The 14,649-nt window shown below is 43.4% G+C and overlaps 1 protein-coding gene across 1 annotated transcript in view; it reads left to right on the top strand.

Moving 5' to 3' along the window:
* The window catches only part of LOC115474249 (major vault protein-like), a 91,898-nt gene that overhangs the window by 27,783 nt on the left and 49,466 nt on the right, over positions 1–14,649 (top strand). Inside the window, exon 8 of the mRNA XM_030209635.1 lies at positions 2,033–2,158. Coding sequence (XP_030065495.1) covers positions 2,033–2,158 — 126 coding nt within the window. The remainder of the gene's footprint in view (positions 1–2,032; positions 2,159–14,649) is intronic.

Raw genomic sequence — 14,649 nt, 5'->3', positions numbered from 1 at the left:
GCGGACTTGATCAGGCTCTCAGTCGGCGATCCTCTGCGGCTGCCAGTGGAGCCTGTTACATCAGGGTCCTGTGGTGATGGAGGATCCCTCCCCCTTTGGTCTTCCGGCCTGGCTATTGAGCGGCAGCGTCTGAGAAAGAAGGGCTTCTCAGACAAGGTCATCGCCACTATGCTGAGAGCGAGGAAGCGCTCTACTTCTACGGCTTACGCCAGGCTTTGGCGTATCTTTGCAGCGTGGTGTGAAGCAGGCTCACTTTCTCCCTTCACTGCTCCAATTTCTTCAGTGTTGGCGTTCCTGCAAGAAGGTCTGGACAAAGGCCTGTCGCTCAGTTCCCTGAAAGTTCAGGTAGCGGCTCTGGCTTGCTTCAGGGGCCGCCTGAAGGGTGCTTCCCTGGCTTCGCAGCCAGATGTGGTGCGCTTTCTCAAGGGAGTTAATCACCTGCGCCCTCCTCTGCACTCAGTGGTGCCTGCGTGGAATCTCAACCTGGTGCTAAGAGCATTGCAGAAGCCGCCTTTTGAACCCTTGTCGAGGGCATCTCTGAAAGACCTGACGTTGAAAGCAGTCTCCCTTCCTTTCGTAGGGAGGTCTACCCAGAGGAATACTCTGCTCTCAATTTCTGGATGTGAGACGAGTCATCATCAGATACTTGGAAGTGACCAATGATTTCCGGAAATCGGATCATCTGTTTGTCCTGTTTACAGGTCCTCGTAAGGGTCTGCAGGATTCTAAGCCTACAGTGGCAAGATGGGCAAGGAAGCCATTGCAGCGGCTTAGGTGGCCGCAGGGAAGGCCCATACCTTTGCCAGGCATTACCGCTTGACTGTGGCTGCTCGGGCGGAGGCCCGGTTTGGAGCTTCAGTGTTGCGGTCAGGGATTTCTATGTCCCGCCCTGGGTGAGTACTGCTTCGGTACATCCCACCAGTCTATGGATTGATCAGCTTGATGATATGGAAGGTAAAATTATGTATCATACCTGATAATTTTCTTTCCATTAATCATAGCTGATCAATCCATAGCCCCTCCCAGATATCTGTACTGTTTATATTCTGGTTGAATTTTAGGTTCAAGTTTAGCCTTCAGTTACTTCAGGAGGACTTCGTGTTCAAGTTCTTCTTTCACTTGGATTCTTCAAGAGTTGAGACGAGTTTGTGTTACAGTGAGCTGCTGCATTCCTCTCCCCTCCGTTTTACGGGGCCGGATTGAGATTTAAATTCTGCCGGCACTCCCTCCCGCTTCGTGCGGCTGTAGGGCAGCTTTGTACCCCTCCCGCTTCGGCGGTGTTAGGGTCAGTCAGCTCCTCCCGCGGTTGCGGTTGCAGGATAAGCCAGATCCCCCCGCATCGGCGGGTGTGGTGTCCCTCCCCCGCTCCGCGGGGATGAGCTGGACAGATTCCCCTCCCCCACTTGTGTGGGGATGAGCTGGGTTAATTCCCCTCCCCCGTTTCGGCGGTGGTGAGCTGGGCAGAGTGTCCCTTCGTGGGTGTAATTCTCTAAGTGCTGAGTCCTGCGGATGGAGCTTTGATATTGACATACTGAGGAGTTTCCGGCAGCACATGACCACATATAGGGAGGCAAAAGTTTGCTCTCTATCTCCACCTGCTGGTAGATGGACACAACCCACCAGTCTATGGATTGATCAGCTATGATTAATGGAAAGAAAATTATCAGGTATGATACATAATTTTACCTTTCTTCTGTTTGTGAAGGAGGCCTGTATATCACACCAGTGTAAATACATTTTCCATTTCCTCTTTCCAGATTGACCCATAGTGCCTCTTCCTTACCCTATAGTTCCTGCAGTTATGTGGCTTTAATATTATCTTTAACATATAATACCAACACCTCTCCCTTTCTTCCTACCCTGTCTTATCTGAACAGATTCTAGCATTGACGCATATTGAGCTCCACAGACTCGGTTTTCAATCTGATCTTTTTTTTTAGCAACTTAAAATGCATTAAGAGGGGCGGGGTCTGTTTGGTTTAGCAGGAATGAGTATGCAGAGGACTTTAACCACTGTTGTGTTCTTCTGCAGGGAGAGAAATCCTTTTTCCTGCAGCCTGGGGAGAGCCTGGAGAATGGGATCCAGAATGTGTACATCCTATCGGAGGAGGAAGGGTTAGTGCTGAAGGCCCTGGAGTACTTGGAAGAGAAGGATGAGGTAAGCAAAGGGGAGCTGTGGGGCAAAAAGTGCTTTATGTCTTCAGTGAGGATAGTGCCCCCCACTCCACCAAATTGGTCTACCTTATGTTAAAGAGCATGTATTTTAAACAGGGAATAAAATCTCTACAAAAGCAAACTGAACTGTGGAGTATTAATGGATAGAACTTTCGTGTGTGAAGGGGAAGAGACTAGTGGTGGTGTTGTACACCTGACCAAAATGAACAGACAGGTAATGAAATGCTACCAAATTAGTTATCTTGCCTAATTACTGTTAAAACAATAACAATAGGTGATTTGAATTACCTCTTAAACAATAGGTAGGTCAACTGAATTTCTATTTTGGTTACAGTGCCGAAACTGGCCCAAAATCTCTTTTCTGCCCGGTTTCAGTTGGCCAAGTTGTTTTTGGTTTAACCCAAAAATGACCCATGTACTTTCGGTGAAAGCCAAAAATTTGTTTTATCCCGTTGTCTCCCTCCTTCCTCTGCCAAATAGGAGCTGCCCCTATTCATGTCCCCCCCCCCCCCCCCCCCCCAACACACGAACTGTATTCTGTTTTTTGTTTTTTTTTTTGTCCTGCAATCGGAAGTAATACAGCTATAATCTTGCACAGTAGTTTGTATAGTAAATAGAGTGTGCCAAATAAATGCTTTTGATACAAAAGTTTAGCAGGAATTTAAGTCTGTAAATTTGGGTTAATAATCTCCTTAGAAATTAGCATCTCTGTGGCGTTATGATATCAGCTGTTACTCCAAGTGTGGCGCAAAGTCAGCCAATGTAAAAGCAATGTGGCTTTTAGTTTTCATTAGCTGCATCCATGTGTGTGGAAGCTATTTTTCTTGTAGGTAAAACTCAGTCTTTCATTATTTTATACTATATTCTGGTTTGGATACTGTGGGTTTATCAGAGGGATGCAGTCAGACTGCAGGCTAATCCCCAGCAGCCCTCACTGTTTTTACATAACCAAATTTGTGTTTTCAGTTTCGGTTTTGGCCATGACAAGGTGAATGAGTTTCAGTTGCAGTTTCGGTTTTAGATGAAACTGAAAAAAGCAGTTTTGGTCGGCCTCTAGAGCTAGGGTAGTATACAACCAAGACAGTCTTTCAAAACTGCTCCAATTTGTGGCTGTATGAACCTTGCAATGTGCAGGAAGGTGAATTCCCCTGAGGCAGCTTTGCAGTGAACATAGGGAACCCCTGTTGAGGATTGGATTGTACACTCTGTTCCTGCCTGACTGAAAAAGTCTTCCAAAGCTGAGGGAGTCTTTTACTAAGCCACGGTAGTGTCTTTAGCTTGTGGTAGAAATCAGCTGGCAGTAAAAGCCGAGACGTCTATTATATTCCTATGGGTGTCTCAGCGTTTACCGCTAGCCGATTTCTACCGCTGGCTAAAAACACTACAGCAGCTTAGTAAAAGACCCCCAAAGTTTTTTTTGTTAAGCAATGATGGTTATGTGATTTTAATTATTTGATTTTAAACTATTGAAGGAAAAAAAAAACATGGCATCACTTTTCTGATCAAATTTTGTGTTTTTGTGAAGTACCATAAGTTGTTTTGAAATATATTGTGTGTGTGGGGGGGGGGGGGGGGGTTTGACCAGTGATTAAAGCTATCACTATTCACTGTATGTACTGTTGATTTGTTTGGCTGAGATCATTTTTATCTTAAAATGTGGTGAAAAATTCACATAGCACAAATTGGAGCAGTTTTGAAATTATATATATATATATATATATATATATATATATATATCCTATATAATAAAACACACCTCAAACATTCTGAAGCTGACTGCATGGTTGAGGCATTCCTGCTCCTGAATTGACATCACGTACTTCCGGGTTCGTCACAAGCAGAAGTGACCAACCACACGAGGTTTCTCGGCTTCAGAATGTTGGGAGGTGCATTCTATTAAATAGGATTGGTCAGTTCCTTGAAGCACAGCCAGAGCTCAGCTTCCAGCACAGTAACGCTCAGACACCAGAGGGGGGGGGGGGGGGGGGGGCTGACACCAGAGAGAGGAAGGGAGGGGGGGAGGTATCTCTGTCACACACACACTCTCTCTCTCTCACAGTCAATGTCTTTCTCTCTCTCTCTCTTACACACTCTCTCTCACACACTGTATCACATTTACTCTCTATGTGTCACACAGTCACTCACACACCCTCTTGGTCTCATACACTAAGTCTCACAGAGAGTGTGTTTCACACACACTCTCTCTCTCGCACACACTGTATCTGTGTGAAACACACACTCTCTCACACTGTGTCTCACATACGCACTTGCACACACACCCATTCTCACACACACGTTCTCTCTCTCACAGACACACTCCTACCCAGACTCACTCTCTCTCTCTCACGCACACTCGCACATTCACTCTCTCTCTTACACACAGTCACTCTCACATACACTCTCTCAAACATACACACTCCGAGGAAAACCTTGCTAGCGCCCGTTTCATTTGTGTCAGAAACGGGCCTTTTTTTACTAGTATATATATATATATATATATTTTTTTTTTTAATTTAAGTTAACCCAATATTGACTGGGTAATTGTTAGGGAGATAAGGTTGACTGCTTCATGAACTGGCAAGATGGGGAGCAATTCTTGATCTACTCCTTAGTGGAGTGCAGGATTTGGTGCAAGAGCGGAGGAGTGGCCTAGTGGTTAGGGTGGTGGACTTTGGTCCTGGGGAACTGAGGAACTGAGTTCAATTCCCACTTCAGGCACAGGCAGCTCCTCGTGACTCTGGGCAAGTCACTTAACCCTCCATTGCCCCATGTAAGCCGCATTGAGCCTGCCATGAGTGGGAAAGCGTGGGGTACAAATGTAACAAAAAAAAAAAGAGTGTTGGGGCAGCTTGGCAATAGTGATCGTAACGTGATCAAATTTAGTCTACCCTCTCCAGTTATTAAGGAAATGTAATAGTGTTTCCCTTCAAAAGGGAGAATAAGATAAAATGAACAAAATGGCTAGAAAAGCTCTAAAAAGGAGTAGCTGCAAAAGTGTGATGGACAGTTGTGTAAACTGGCACCCAGATCTAGGTGCTAATTTATAAACTTGCCAGGTATAGACATTTAAAAGGACTGTCTTGGCAGCTCTGATCAGATCTATTCCAAAGATTGAAAAATGTGGAATAACTGCTGGTATGATAAAAGTTGAGGTGAAAGAGGCTATTATAGCCTAAAGAACATCTTTTAAAAAAATGGGAAATAGATCCAAATGAAGAAAACAAGAAACAGCATAAGCTAGATAAAAAAACAAAAACAAAACCCCAAACATTACTGTAAATACAAAAACTCATAATAACTTTTTCACATACAATTTAAAGCAATCAGTTGGACCACAAGATAATTGAAGAGTAAAAGGGGCATTCAGGGAGGACAAGGCTATATAGAAGAGATAAAGTGGTTGGGGGGGGGGGGGGTAGTTACTGCACCTTAAGTCACCTGTCAATAACCTGCAGCAGCTCAGTACTGAAAGTTAGTGACTCCCACAGTACATGAATAACAATGGTTGTGATCAACCTTGCATTACTCATACTGCCTGTGTGCATTGGGCCACTAATCCTCATCCTCATGCTCCTGGGTGACATCTTGAAGGGGCCAAGTGCTAATGGAAAAATTCCCTCTTCCCCTCCCCCCATAGCCTCTGTTACATCACAACCTCCAGCAAAGAGCTCCCCCATCACATCCTCGCCACAGCCTTTCTTGCCTCCAGAGACTCCCACCCTGGGCCTAACTGTATAAATCCCTTGGGTTTATGGGCTATGGGGTAGGAGCATTCCTTAATCGCTTCTGCCCCTACCGGAACCAGGTTCAATATGACACTGGCAACCTCTAGTGGTAGTCTTGTGTTGTGTCCTTTTACGGCAGCTTGACCACAATGGTAGCACCAAGGCACTTCCACAAGGGGTCACCAGCATCATTTTGAACCTGGTGCCGGCAGGAGCAACTAGGGATTGTTCCTGCCCCATACCCCCTAGACACCAGGGATGTATACAGTAGAGGTGTGCATGGGGACATAATCTGGTCCCCATCCCCAACCGACCCCAGTCAATTCTCTTGTCCCCTCACTATCCCAAGTCAATCCTCTTCTTTCCTTGCACCATCCCCATCATATTGGTACTGTCCCTTCACCATCCCCGCAGTTTTCTTTCTCATCCCTACCCAATCTGCATTTAAAAGATCTTGTAAATTAAAACAAAACATAAAATGCATCCTATTGTTAAAAATTTAACACAAAACAATAGACACAACTTTGTTAAATATGCAAGAATAACATTATTTATTAACATGTACTGTGAGGAAACAATCATTTCAAACATATGTAAAAATAATAAACCATCTACTGTACAGAGCCAGAGCTCAGTTCCATTCTACAATCGTTAATTGCTTGTCCTGCAACTGAAAAAGAACGTTCTGCTATGCTGGTGGCAGGAGTTCCAAGCAGGGAACAGGCAATACATGTCTGTTTGGCCACATATGGGACTTCTGTTACTAGTAGGTAGCAAGAGAGGAGCAAAATTCCTTGTCCGAGCTTGATATGTATTATCCACTTCGTCGATCACTGAAACTGTTTCCTGGTTCTTGAATAAGTCTCCATAAAAAATCTGCCTCTGATTCTTCTTGTTTTGGACATTTTGTTGGCAGTTGGCTACACCTCGACTATAGCTTGATCTGCTGTCAGCATTCGTAGTCTGTTTATGGCACTGTTGTGCCCTAAGATCTAAACAGCCCTTCAGCCTTGGATCCAGTGTGTTTCTGTATCTATAAAATAGTGATCTACTAGGTTCGGCACCTAACCCTTACCGTTCAGTGAATCCAGACTGCCCCAATTTGACTGCCCCTATCGGACCGACCGTTCACTTGTCTATTAGATTGTAAGCTCTTTGAGCAGGGACTGTCTCTCTTTGTTAAATTGTACAGCGCTGCGTAACCCTAATAGCGCTCTAGAAATGTTAAGTAGTAGTAGTAGTAGTAGTAGATGCTATTACATGGCTGTCAACTTATATTTTATAGATACCACTAGATGTAGTGAAGGCTTAGTATCTGCCGATGGTTCCAACACCATAACTTCTGCCAGCAAGGAGTCATCAGTAGTGCACAATTTGGGCAGGAACTGCTTGTTGCACCTGGTTCAGTGGCAATTGCTCCTCTGTATTCTCTGCCACAGATTTCAATGTCAGAAGAACACTTCTGGAATACAGTACCACGCAACCTGAAAACGACCTACGAACTAACCGACTTCCGCAAACTACTAGTACATAAGTACATAAGTAGTGCCATACTGGGAAAGACCAAAGGTCCATCTAGCCCAGCATCCTGTCACCGACAGTGGCCAATCCAGGTCAAGGGCACCTGGCACGCTCCCCAAACGTAAAAACATTCCAGACAAGTTATACCTAAAAATGCGGAATTTTTCCAAGTCCATTTAATAGCGGTCCATGGACTTGTCCTTTAGGAATCTATCTAACCCCTTTTTAAACTCCGTCAAGCTAACCGCCCGTACCACGTTCTCCGGCAACGAATTCCAGAGTCTAATTACATGTTGGGTGAAGAAAAATTTTCTCCGATTCGTTTTAAATTTACCACACTGTAGCTTCAACTCATGCCCTCTAGTCCTAGTATTTTTGGATAGCGTGAACAGTCGCTTCACATCCACCCGATCCATTCCACTCATTATTTTATACACTTCTATCATATCTCCCCTCAGCCGTCTCTTCTCCAAGCTGAAAAGCCCTAGCCTTCTCAGCCTCTCTTCATAGGAAAGTCGTCCCATCCCCACTATCATTTTCGTCGCCCTTCGCTGTACCTTTTCCAATTCTACTATATCTTTTTTGAGATACGGAGACCAGTACTGAACACAATACTCCAGGTGCGGTCGCACCATGGAGCGATACAACAGCATTATAACATCCGCACACCTGGACTCCATACCCTTCCTAATAACACCCAACATTCTATTCGCTTTCCTAGCCGCAGCAGCACACTGAGCAGAAGGTTTCAGCGTATCATCGACGACGACACCCAGATCCCTTTCTTGATCCGTAACTCCTAACGCGGAACCTTGCAAGACGTAGCTATAATTCGGGTTCCTCTTACCCACATGCATCACTTTGCACTTGTCAACATTGAACTTCATCTGCCACTTGCACGCCCATTCTCCCAGTCTCGCAAGGTCCTCCTGTAATCGTTCACATTCCTCCTGCGACTTGACGACCCTGAATAATTTTGTGTCATCGGCGAATTTAATTACCTCACTAGTTATTCCCATCTCTAGGTCATTTATAAATACATTAAAAAGCAACGGACCCAGCACAGACCCCTGCGGGACCCCACTAACTACCCTCCTCCACTGAGAATACTGGCCACGCAATCCTACTCTCTGCTTCCTATCTTTCAACCAGTTCTTAATCCATAATAATACCCTACCTCCGATTCCATGACTCTGCAATTTCTTCAGGAGTCTTTCGTGCGGCACTTTGTCAAACGCCTTCTGAAAATCCAGATATACAATATCAACCGGCTCCCCATTGTCCACATGTTTGCTTACCCCCTCAAAAAAATGCATTAGATTGGTGAGGCAAGACTTCCCTTCACTAAATCCGTGCTGACTTTGTCTCATCAGTCCATGTTTTTGTATATGCTCTGCAATTTTATTCTTAATAATAGCCTCCACCATCTTGCCCGGCACCGACGTCAGACTCACCGGTCTATAATTTCCCGGATCTCCTCTGGAACCCTTCTTAAAAATCGGAGTAACATTGGCTACCCTCCAGTCTTCCGGTACTACACTCGATTTTAGGGACAGATTGCATATTTCTAACAGTAGCTCCGCAAGTTCATTTTTTAGTTCTATTAATACTCTGGGATGAATACCATCAGGTCCCGGTGATTTACTACTCTTCAGCTTGCTGAACTGACCCATTACATCCTCCAAGGTTACAGAGAATTTGTTTAGTTTCTCCGACTCCCCCGCTTCAAATATTCTTTCCGGCACCGGTGTCCCCCCCAAATCCTCCTCGGTGAAGACCGAAGCAAAGAATTCATTTAATTTCTCCGCTACGGCTTTGTCCTCCTTGATCGCCCCTTTAACACCATTTTCGTCCAGCGGCCCAACCGACTCTTTGGCCGGTTTCCTGCTTTTAATGTATCTAAAAAAATTTTTACTATGTATTTTTGCTTCCAACGCTAATTTCTTCTCAAAGTCCTTTTTTGCCCTCCTTATCTCCGCTTTGCATTTGGCTTGGCATTCCTTATGATCTATCCTGTTACTTTCAGTTGGTTCTCTTCTCCACTTTCTGAAGGATTGTTTTTTGGCTCTAATGATTTCCTTTATCTTACTGTTTAGCCACGCCGGCTGACGTTTAGTCTTTTTTCCCTTTTTTCTGTGGAATATATTTGTCCTGAACCTCCAGGATGGTGTTTTTAAACAGCATCCACGCCTGATGCAAGTTTTTTACTCTGCGAGCTGCTCCTTTCAGTCTTTTTTTCACCATTTTTCTCATTTTGTCGTAATCACCTTTTCTATAGTTAAACGCTAGCGTACTTGATTTCCTAGTTTCACTTCCTTCAATGCCAATATCAAAACCGATCATATTATGATCACTGTTATCAAGCGGCCCTCGTATCGTTACCCCCTGCACTAGATCATGAGCACCACTAAGGACTAAGTCTAGTATTTTTCCTTCTCTTGTCGGCTCCTGAACTAGCTGTTCCATGAAACTGTCCTTGATTTCATCAAGAAATCTTATGTCCCTTGCGTGTACAGATGTTACATTAACCCAGTCTATATGCGGGTAATTGAAATCCCCCATTATTATTGTATTGCCCAGTTTGTTTGCGTCCCTGATTTCCTTTAACATTTCCGCATCCGTCTGTTCGTCCTGGCCAGGCGGACGGTAGTACACTCCTATCACTATCCTTTTCCCCTTTGCACATGGAATTTCAATCCACAGTGATTCCAAGGAGTGTTTTGTTTCCTGCAGAATTTTCAATCTATTTGATTCAAGGCTCTCGTTAATATACAATGCTACCCCTCCACCAATCCGATTCACCCTATCACTACGATATAATTTGTACCCCGGTATGACAGTGTCCCACTGGTTATCCTCCTTCCACCAGGTCTCAGAGATGCCTATTATATCTAATTTTTCATTTAGTGCAATATATTCCAACTCCCCCATCTTATTTCTTAGGCTCCTGGCATTCGCATATAGACATTTCAAACTATGTTTGTTGTTCCTAAGTACATCATGCTTAGTACTTGACAGTATTAATTGGCAATCTTTTGTCTGATTTTTATTGTTATTTAAAGATACCCGATCTACTACAATCTCTTTTGCAACCTCACTATCAGGATACTCTATCTTCCCTGTTATGGTGATATCTTTGAAAGATACCTTATCCCGAACCATGCTCTTTTGAGCGACTGTCGGCCTTCCCCCCATTTCTAGTTTAAAAGCTGCTCTATCTCCTTCTTAAACGCCGATGCCAGCAGCCTGGTCCCACTCTGGTTAAGATGGAGCCCATCCTTTCGGAATAGGCTCCCCCTTCCCCAGAATGTTGCCCAGTTCCTAACAAATCTAAAGCCCTCCTCCCTGCACCATCGTCTCATCCACGCATTGAGACTCTGGAGCTCTGCCTGTCTCTTGGGCCCTGCGCGTGGCACAGGTAGCATTTCAGAAAATGCTACCCTGGAGGATCTGGATTTCAGCTTTCTACCTAAGAGCCTAAATTTTGCTTCCAGAACCTCTCTCCCACATCATCTCTTCGAAAAAATGTATTGCAAGGATCAGAACACATGAATTCCATACACACTAATAGAAATGCATCAATACACTCTCTTCTGAATTCTCTTCCCTGTACTTTCACCACACCTAAAACTCTACCCTTAGATAAAATTGCTATACCCTAATGCTCTCTTGCTATTGTTCTATCGCCCTATCATTTCCCCATCGATACACTGCATTGTTCTATCCACAAATGATATTTTGTCCATTGATACATTCCACTGTTCTATTTTCCCAAATGATATTTTGATTTTGACTTTGTCTTCACATAACTCCTCACTATGTAACCATAACAGTACTGTAACAAATTGTATTTCCATCATTCACAATGTATTGTAACCATAACAGTACTGTAACAAATTGTATCAAATTGTATTTCCATCATTCACAATATATTGTAAGCCACACTGAGCCCGCAAAGAGGTGGGAAAATGTGGGATACAAATGCAATAAAAAAAAAATAAATAAATAAATAAAAATAAATAAATTGTTCCACCGAGTTGACATGCACTTCTTCAGCATTTTCTTCAGTGAATGGTTGACGTTTGTTCCCTTATTTATTTATTTGTTACATTTGTATCTCACATTTTCCCACCTATTTGCAGGCTCAATGTGGTTTACATAGTACCGTAATGGCGTTCGCCAATTCCGGTATGAACAAATACATTAACGTGGTAGAATAAGGTTTGTGTGTACAGACACATTAGTGAGTTTATCCACCTCCTTGCACATTGTTATAAGCCTGCTTACCTCATTCGGATTAACTTCAGTTTTTGATGGCTGGAATCAATGAGAGAGTACAAGATTGAGATTATGACCTGCAAAACCTAGCCAGACCTCATCTCGAAAGGCTGCTTTCATATTAGCTGCTTTATCAGTCATATAAATGAGTAGCTCAGTAGAGATTATACTCTGCCAAAATGCTCAAAACAAATCAACAAATATTCTCACTGCTACACAAACTGGTCTCCCTTATTGCCAAAACTGCTGAACACATGCACCAGTTTTGAGCCCCCCCCCTTTTTTTTTCTTTTTTAGCTGAGGTGTGGTGTGAAGTTTCCGAGTCGAGGTGTGCACAAGGACCAGCGGCAGCCCTACTATTAGGCGTGGTTTTGCTGTATTTAAACAACGGACAGTGGAGTCCACACTCTTTCTTTGTACTTCCCGCTGACACTGCAGGAGAAGAACGTGAAATTCTCAGATTGGCATTATTTGGAATTTGACTTTGAATAGCCTGATCATATAGGCAAATTCTGTGCTTACGTTTTACACCTTTGAGACATCCTAAGGCTCCTGAAGCAGGCGCACAGGCACCGAAACACTGCTTGCTATGTGATGTTTTTTAATAAAGACTGAATTTTCAGATATCTCCCATGGTTATTGTGAAGGCCAGACTATCCTACTCCTCTTCGCTGTACTATTGTGACGTAGGGATTGTTGGTTCCTCCATCTCCTGTGGTCATTCATTCCCAGCCCTACTATTAGGCCAGCTGAGGCAGAGGCCTCAGGCGGCACTCTCTCCTTCCCTCCTCAGCCCTCTTCCTCATATTTACCTTATTTACAGTATTTTCTTTTTCAAAATGCGGCAGTGATTCCCATAGACTGCCCTGCTGCCGGCACCTGCTTCATCTCCCTACTGTGGTCCACCTGTTGACATAACTTCCTGTTTCCTCAGAGGCGGGACACAGTAGAGTGAAGAGGCTGGTACCAGCAGCACCGTGGCAGGGCAGCCTGTGGGAATCGCTGCCATTTTTTGGAAAAGAAAAAAAAAATAAGGTAAATGCGGGGAAGATGGTTGAGGAAGGAAGGGGGAGATGCTAGACCGGGCGGGGGAGGCATCTTATCCCTGCCTCAGGTAGCAGATTGCATTGGGCCACCCCTGACAACATAATCTGGAATCTATTCCCTCTCATCCTCATTCATTTTTGATCACTCCCCTCCCGTCCCCATCCCCACAGATTTCTGCAGGTTTCCCGTTGTCTTCATCCCCACACAGCTCTAGTATACAGATAGGTTTGGGAAGGAGATGCTACAGTCTTTAGAAAAAGGGAGGATGTGATAGGAAAAGGTGCTTTGTGGGGAGGAATGATGGGGGGGGGGGGGGGGTGTGGATGGGCAGAGATTATAACATGTTGTTGCCATTTCAACACCTGTTAAGAAGCAAATAACATGCATTATGTCTTTAACACATCTTAATAACTTTCCCTTTAAATGAATTCTTTGCTTCAGTCTTTACTGAGGAAGAAGTAAGGACCAACCCATTCCTGAAGTTGTGATGTTTCAGAAGAAATCAAACAAATCTCAGTGAACCTGGATTTTCAGAAGGTTTTTGACAAAGTACCTCTTAAGGCAACTAAAGAATCATGGGATATAGTGAATAGTGGCGTACACCAGGGATCTGTACTGGGATTGGTGCTTTTTAATATACTTATAAATGATGTGGTGATAAAATTTGCAGATGATACACAATTATGCAAAGTTGTTAAATTGTATGAGGATGGCATCCACATGAAATTTCATCTGCCATCTGGATTCCCAATCTCACAAGGGCAAACTGATGCAAATAAAAAAGAATGGCCTAAATTATAGATGGAAGATGCTAGGTTCAGCTTGGAAAAAAGATGACTGAGGGGAGATACAATTGAGGTCAATAAAATCCTGAGTGGTGTAGAATGAGTAGAATTGAATCAATTTTTTTGCTCTTTCAAAATGTACAAAGACTAGGGGACACTCAATGAAGTTAAATGAAAACACTTTTAAAACAAATAGAAGGAAATATATTTTTTTCTGTCAATGAATAGTTAATTTCTGAAACTTGTTGCCAGAGAATGTGATAATAGCGGTTAGTGTATCTGGGTTTAGACATGTTCCTGGAGGAAAAGTCCATAGTCTGCTATTGAGATAGACATGGGGAAAACCACTGCTTACCCTGGGATTGGTATCATTGAATGGTGCTAGTATTTGGGTTTCTGCCAGGTACTTGTGACCTGGATTGGTCACTGTTGGAAACAGGATACTTATCTAGATGGACCATTGGTTTGACCTAGTATGGCTGTTCTTATGTTATCATGTTCCACATTAGGACTCAATACTGAGAAAAGAAATTAGCTGTCATTATGAACATTACATTGAAATCTTCTCAGTGTGCAGTGGTGGCCAAAAAAGCAAGCAACATTAGGAATTACTAAGAAATGAATAGAGCATAAAATAAAATATCATAATGCCTCTGTATCACTCCAGGGTGTGACCACATCTTGAGTGTTGTGTACAGTTCTGGTCACTGCATCTCCAAAAAGATATAACAGAATTAGAAAAGGTACAGAGAAGGGCAATCAAAATGATAAAGGGGATGTAATGACGTCCCTATGAGGAAAGGCTTCATCTTTGAGAAGAGACGACTGAGAGGAAATACAAGAGGGGTCAATAAAATCATGAAAGCAGTGGAATTTTCAAAAAAAATGAAAGACAAGGGGACACACCATGAAGTTACTAAGTACTAAATTTAAAATAAGTCAGAAAACATTTTTTTTCATATAATGCCAGAGGATGTGGTAAAAGCAGTTAGCATATAGGTTTGAACAAGTTCCTGGACTAATCTATTAATTATTAAGGTAGATTTGTGGAAAGCCATTACTTATCCTGGGGGTTGGTATTATGGAATCGTGGTGCTTTTTGGGATCCTGCCAGGTAC

The sequence above is a fragment of the Microcaecilia unicolor genome, chromosome 7 (assembly GCF_901765095.1).
Source record: "Microcaecilia unicolor chromosome 7, aMicUni1.1, whole genome shotgun sequence".
Lineage (NCBI taxonomy): Eukaryota > Metazoa > Chordata > Amphibia > Gymnophiona > Siphonopidae > Microcaecilia > Microcaecilia unicolor.
Note: the sequence above shows the minus strand (reverse complement) of the source record. Positions and strands in the feature narration are given on the sequence as shown.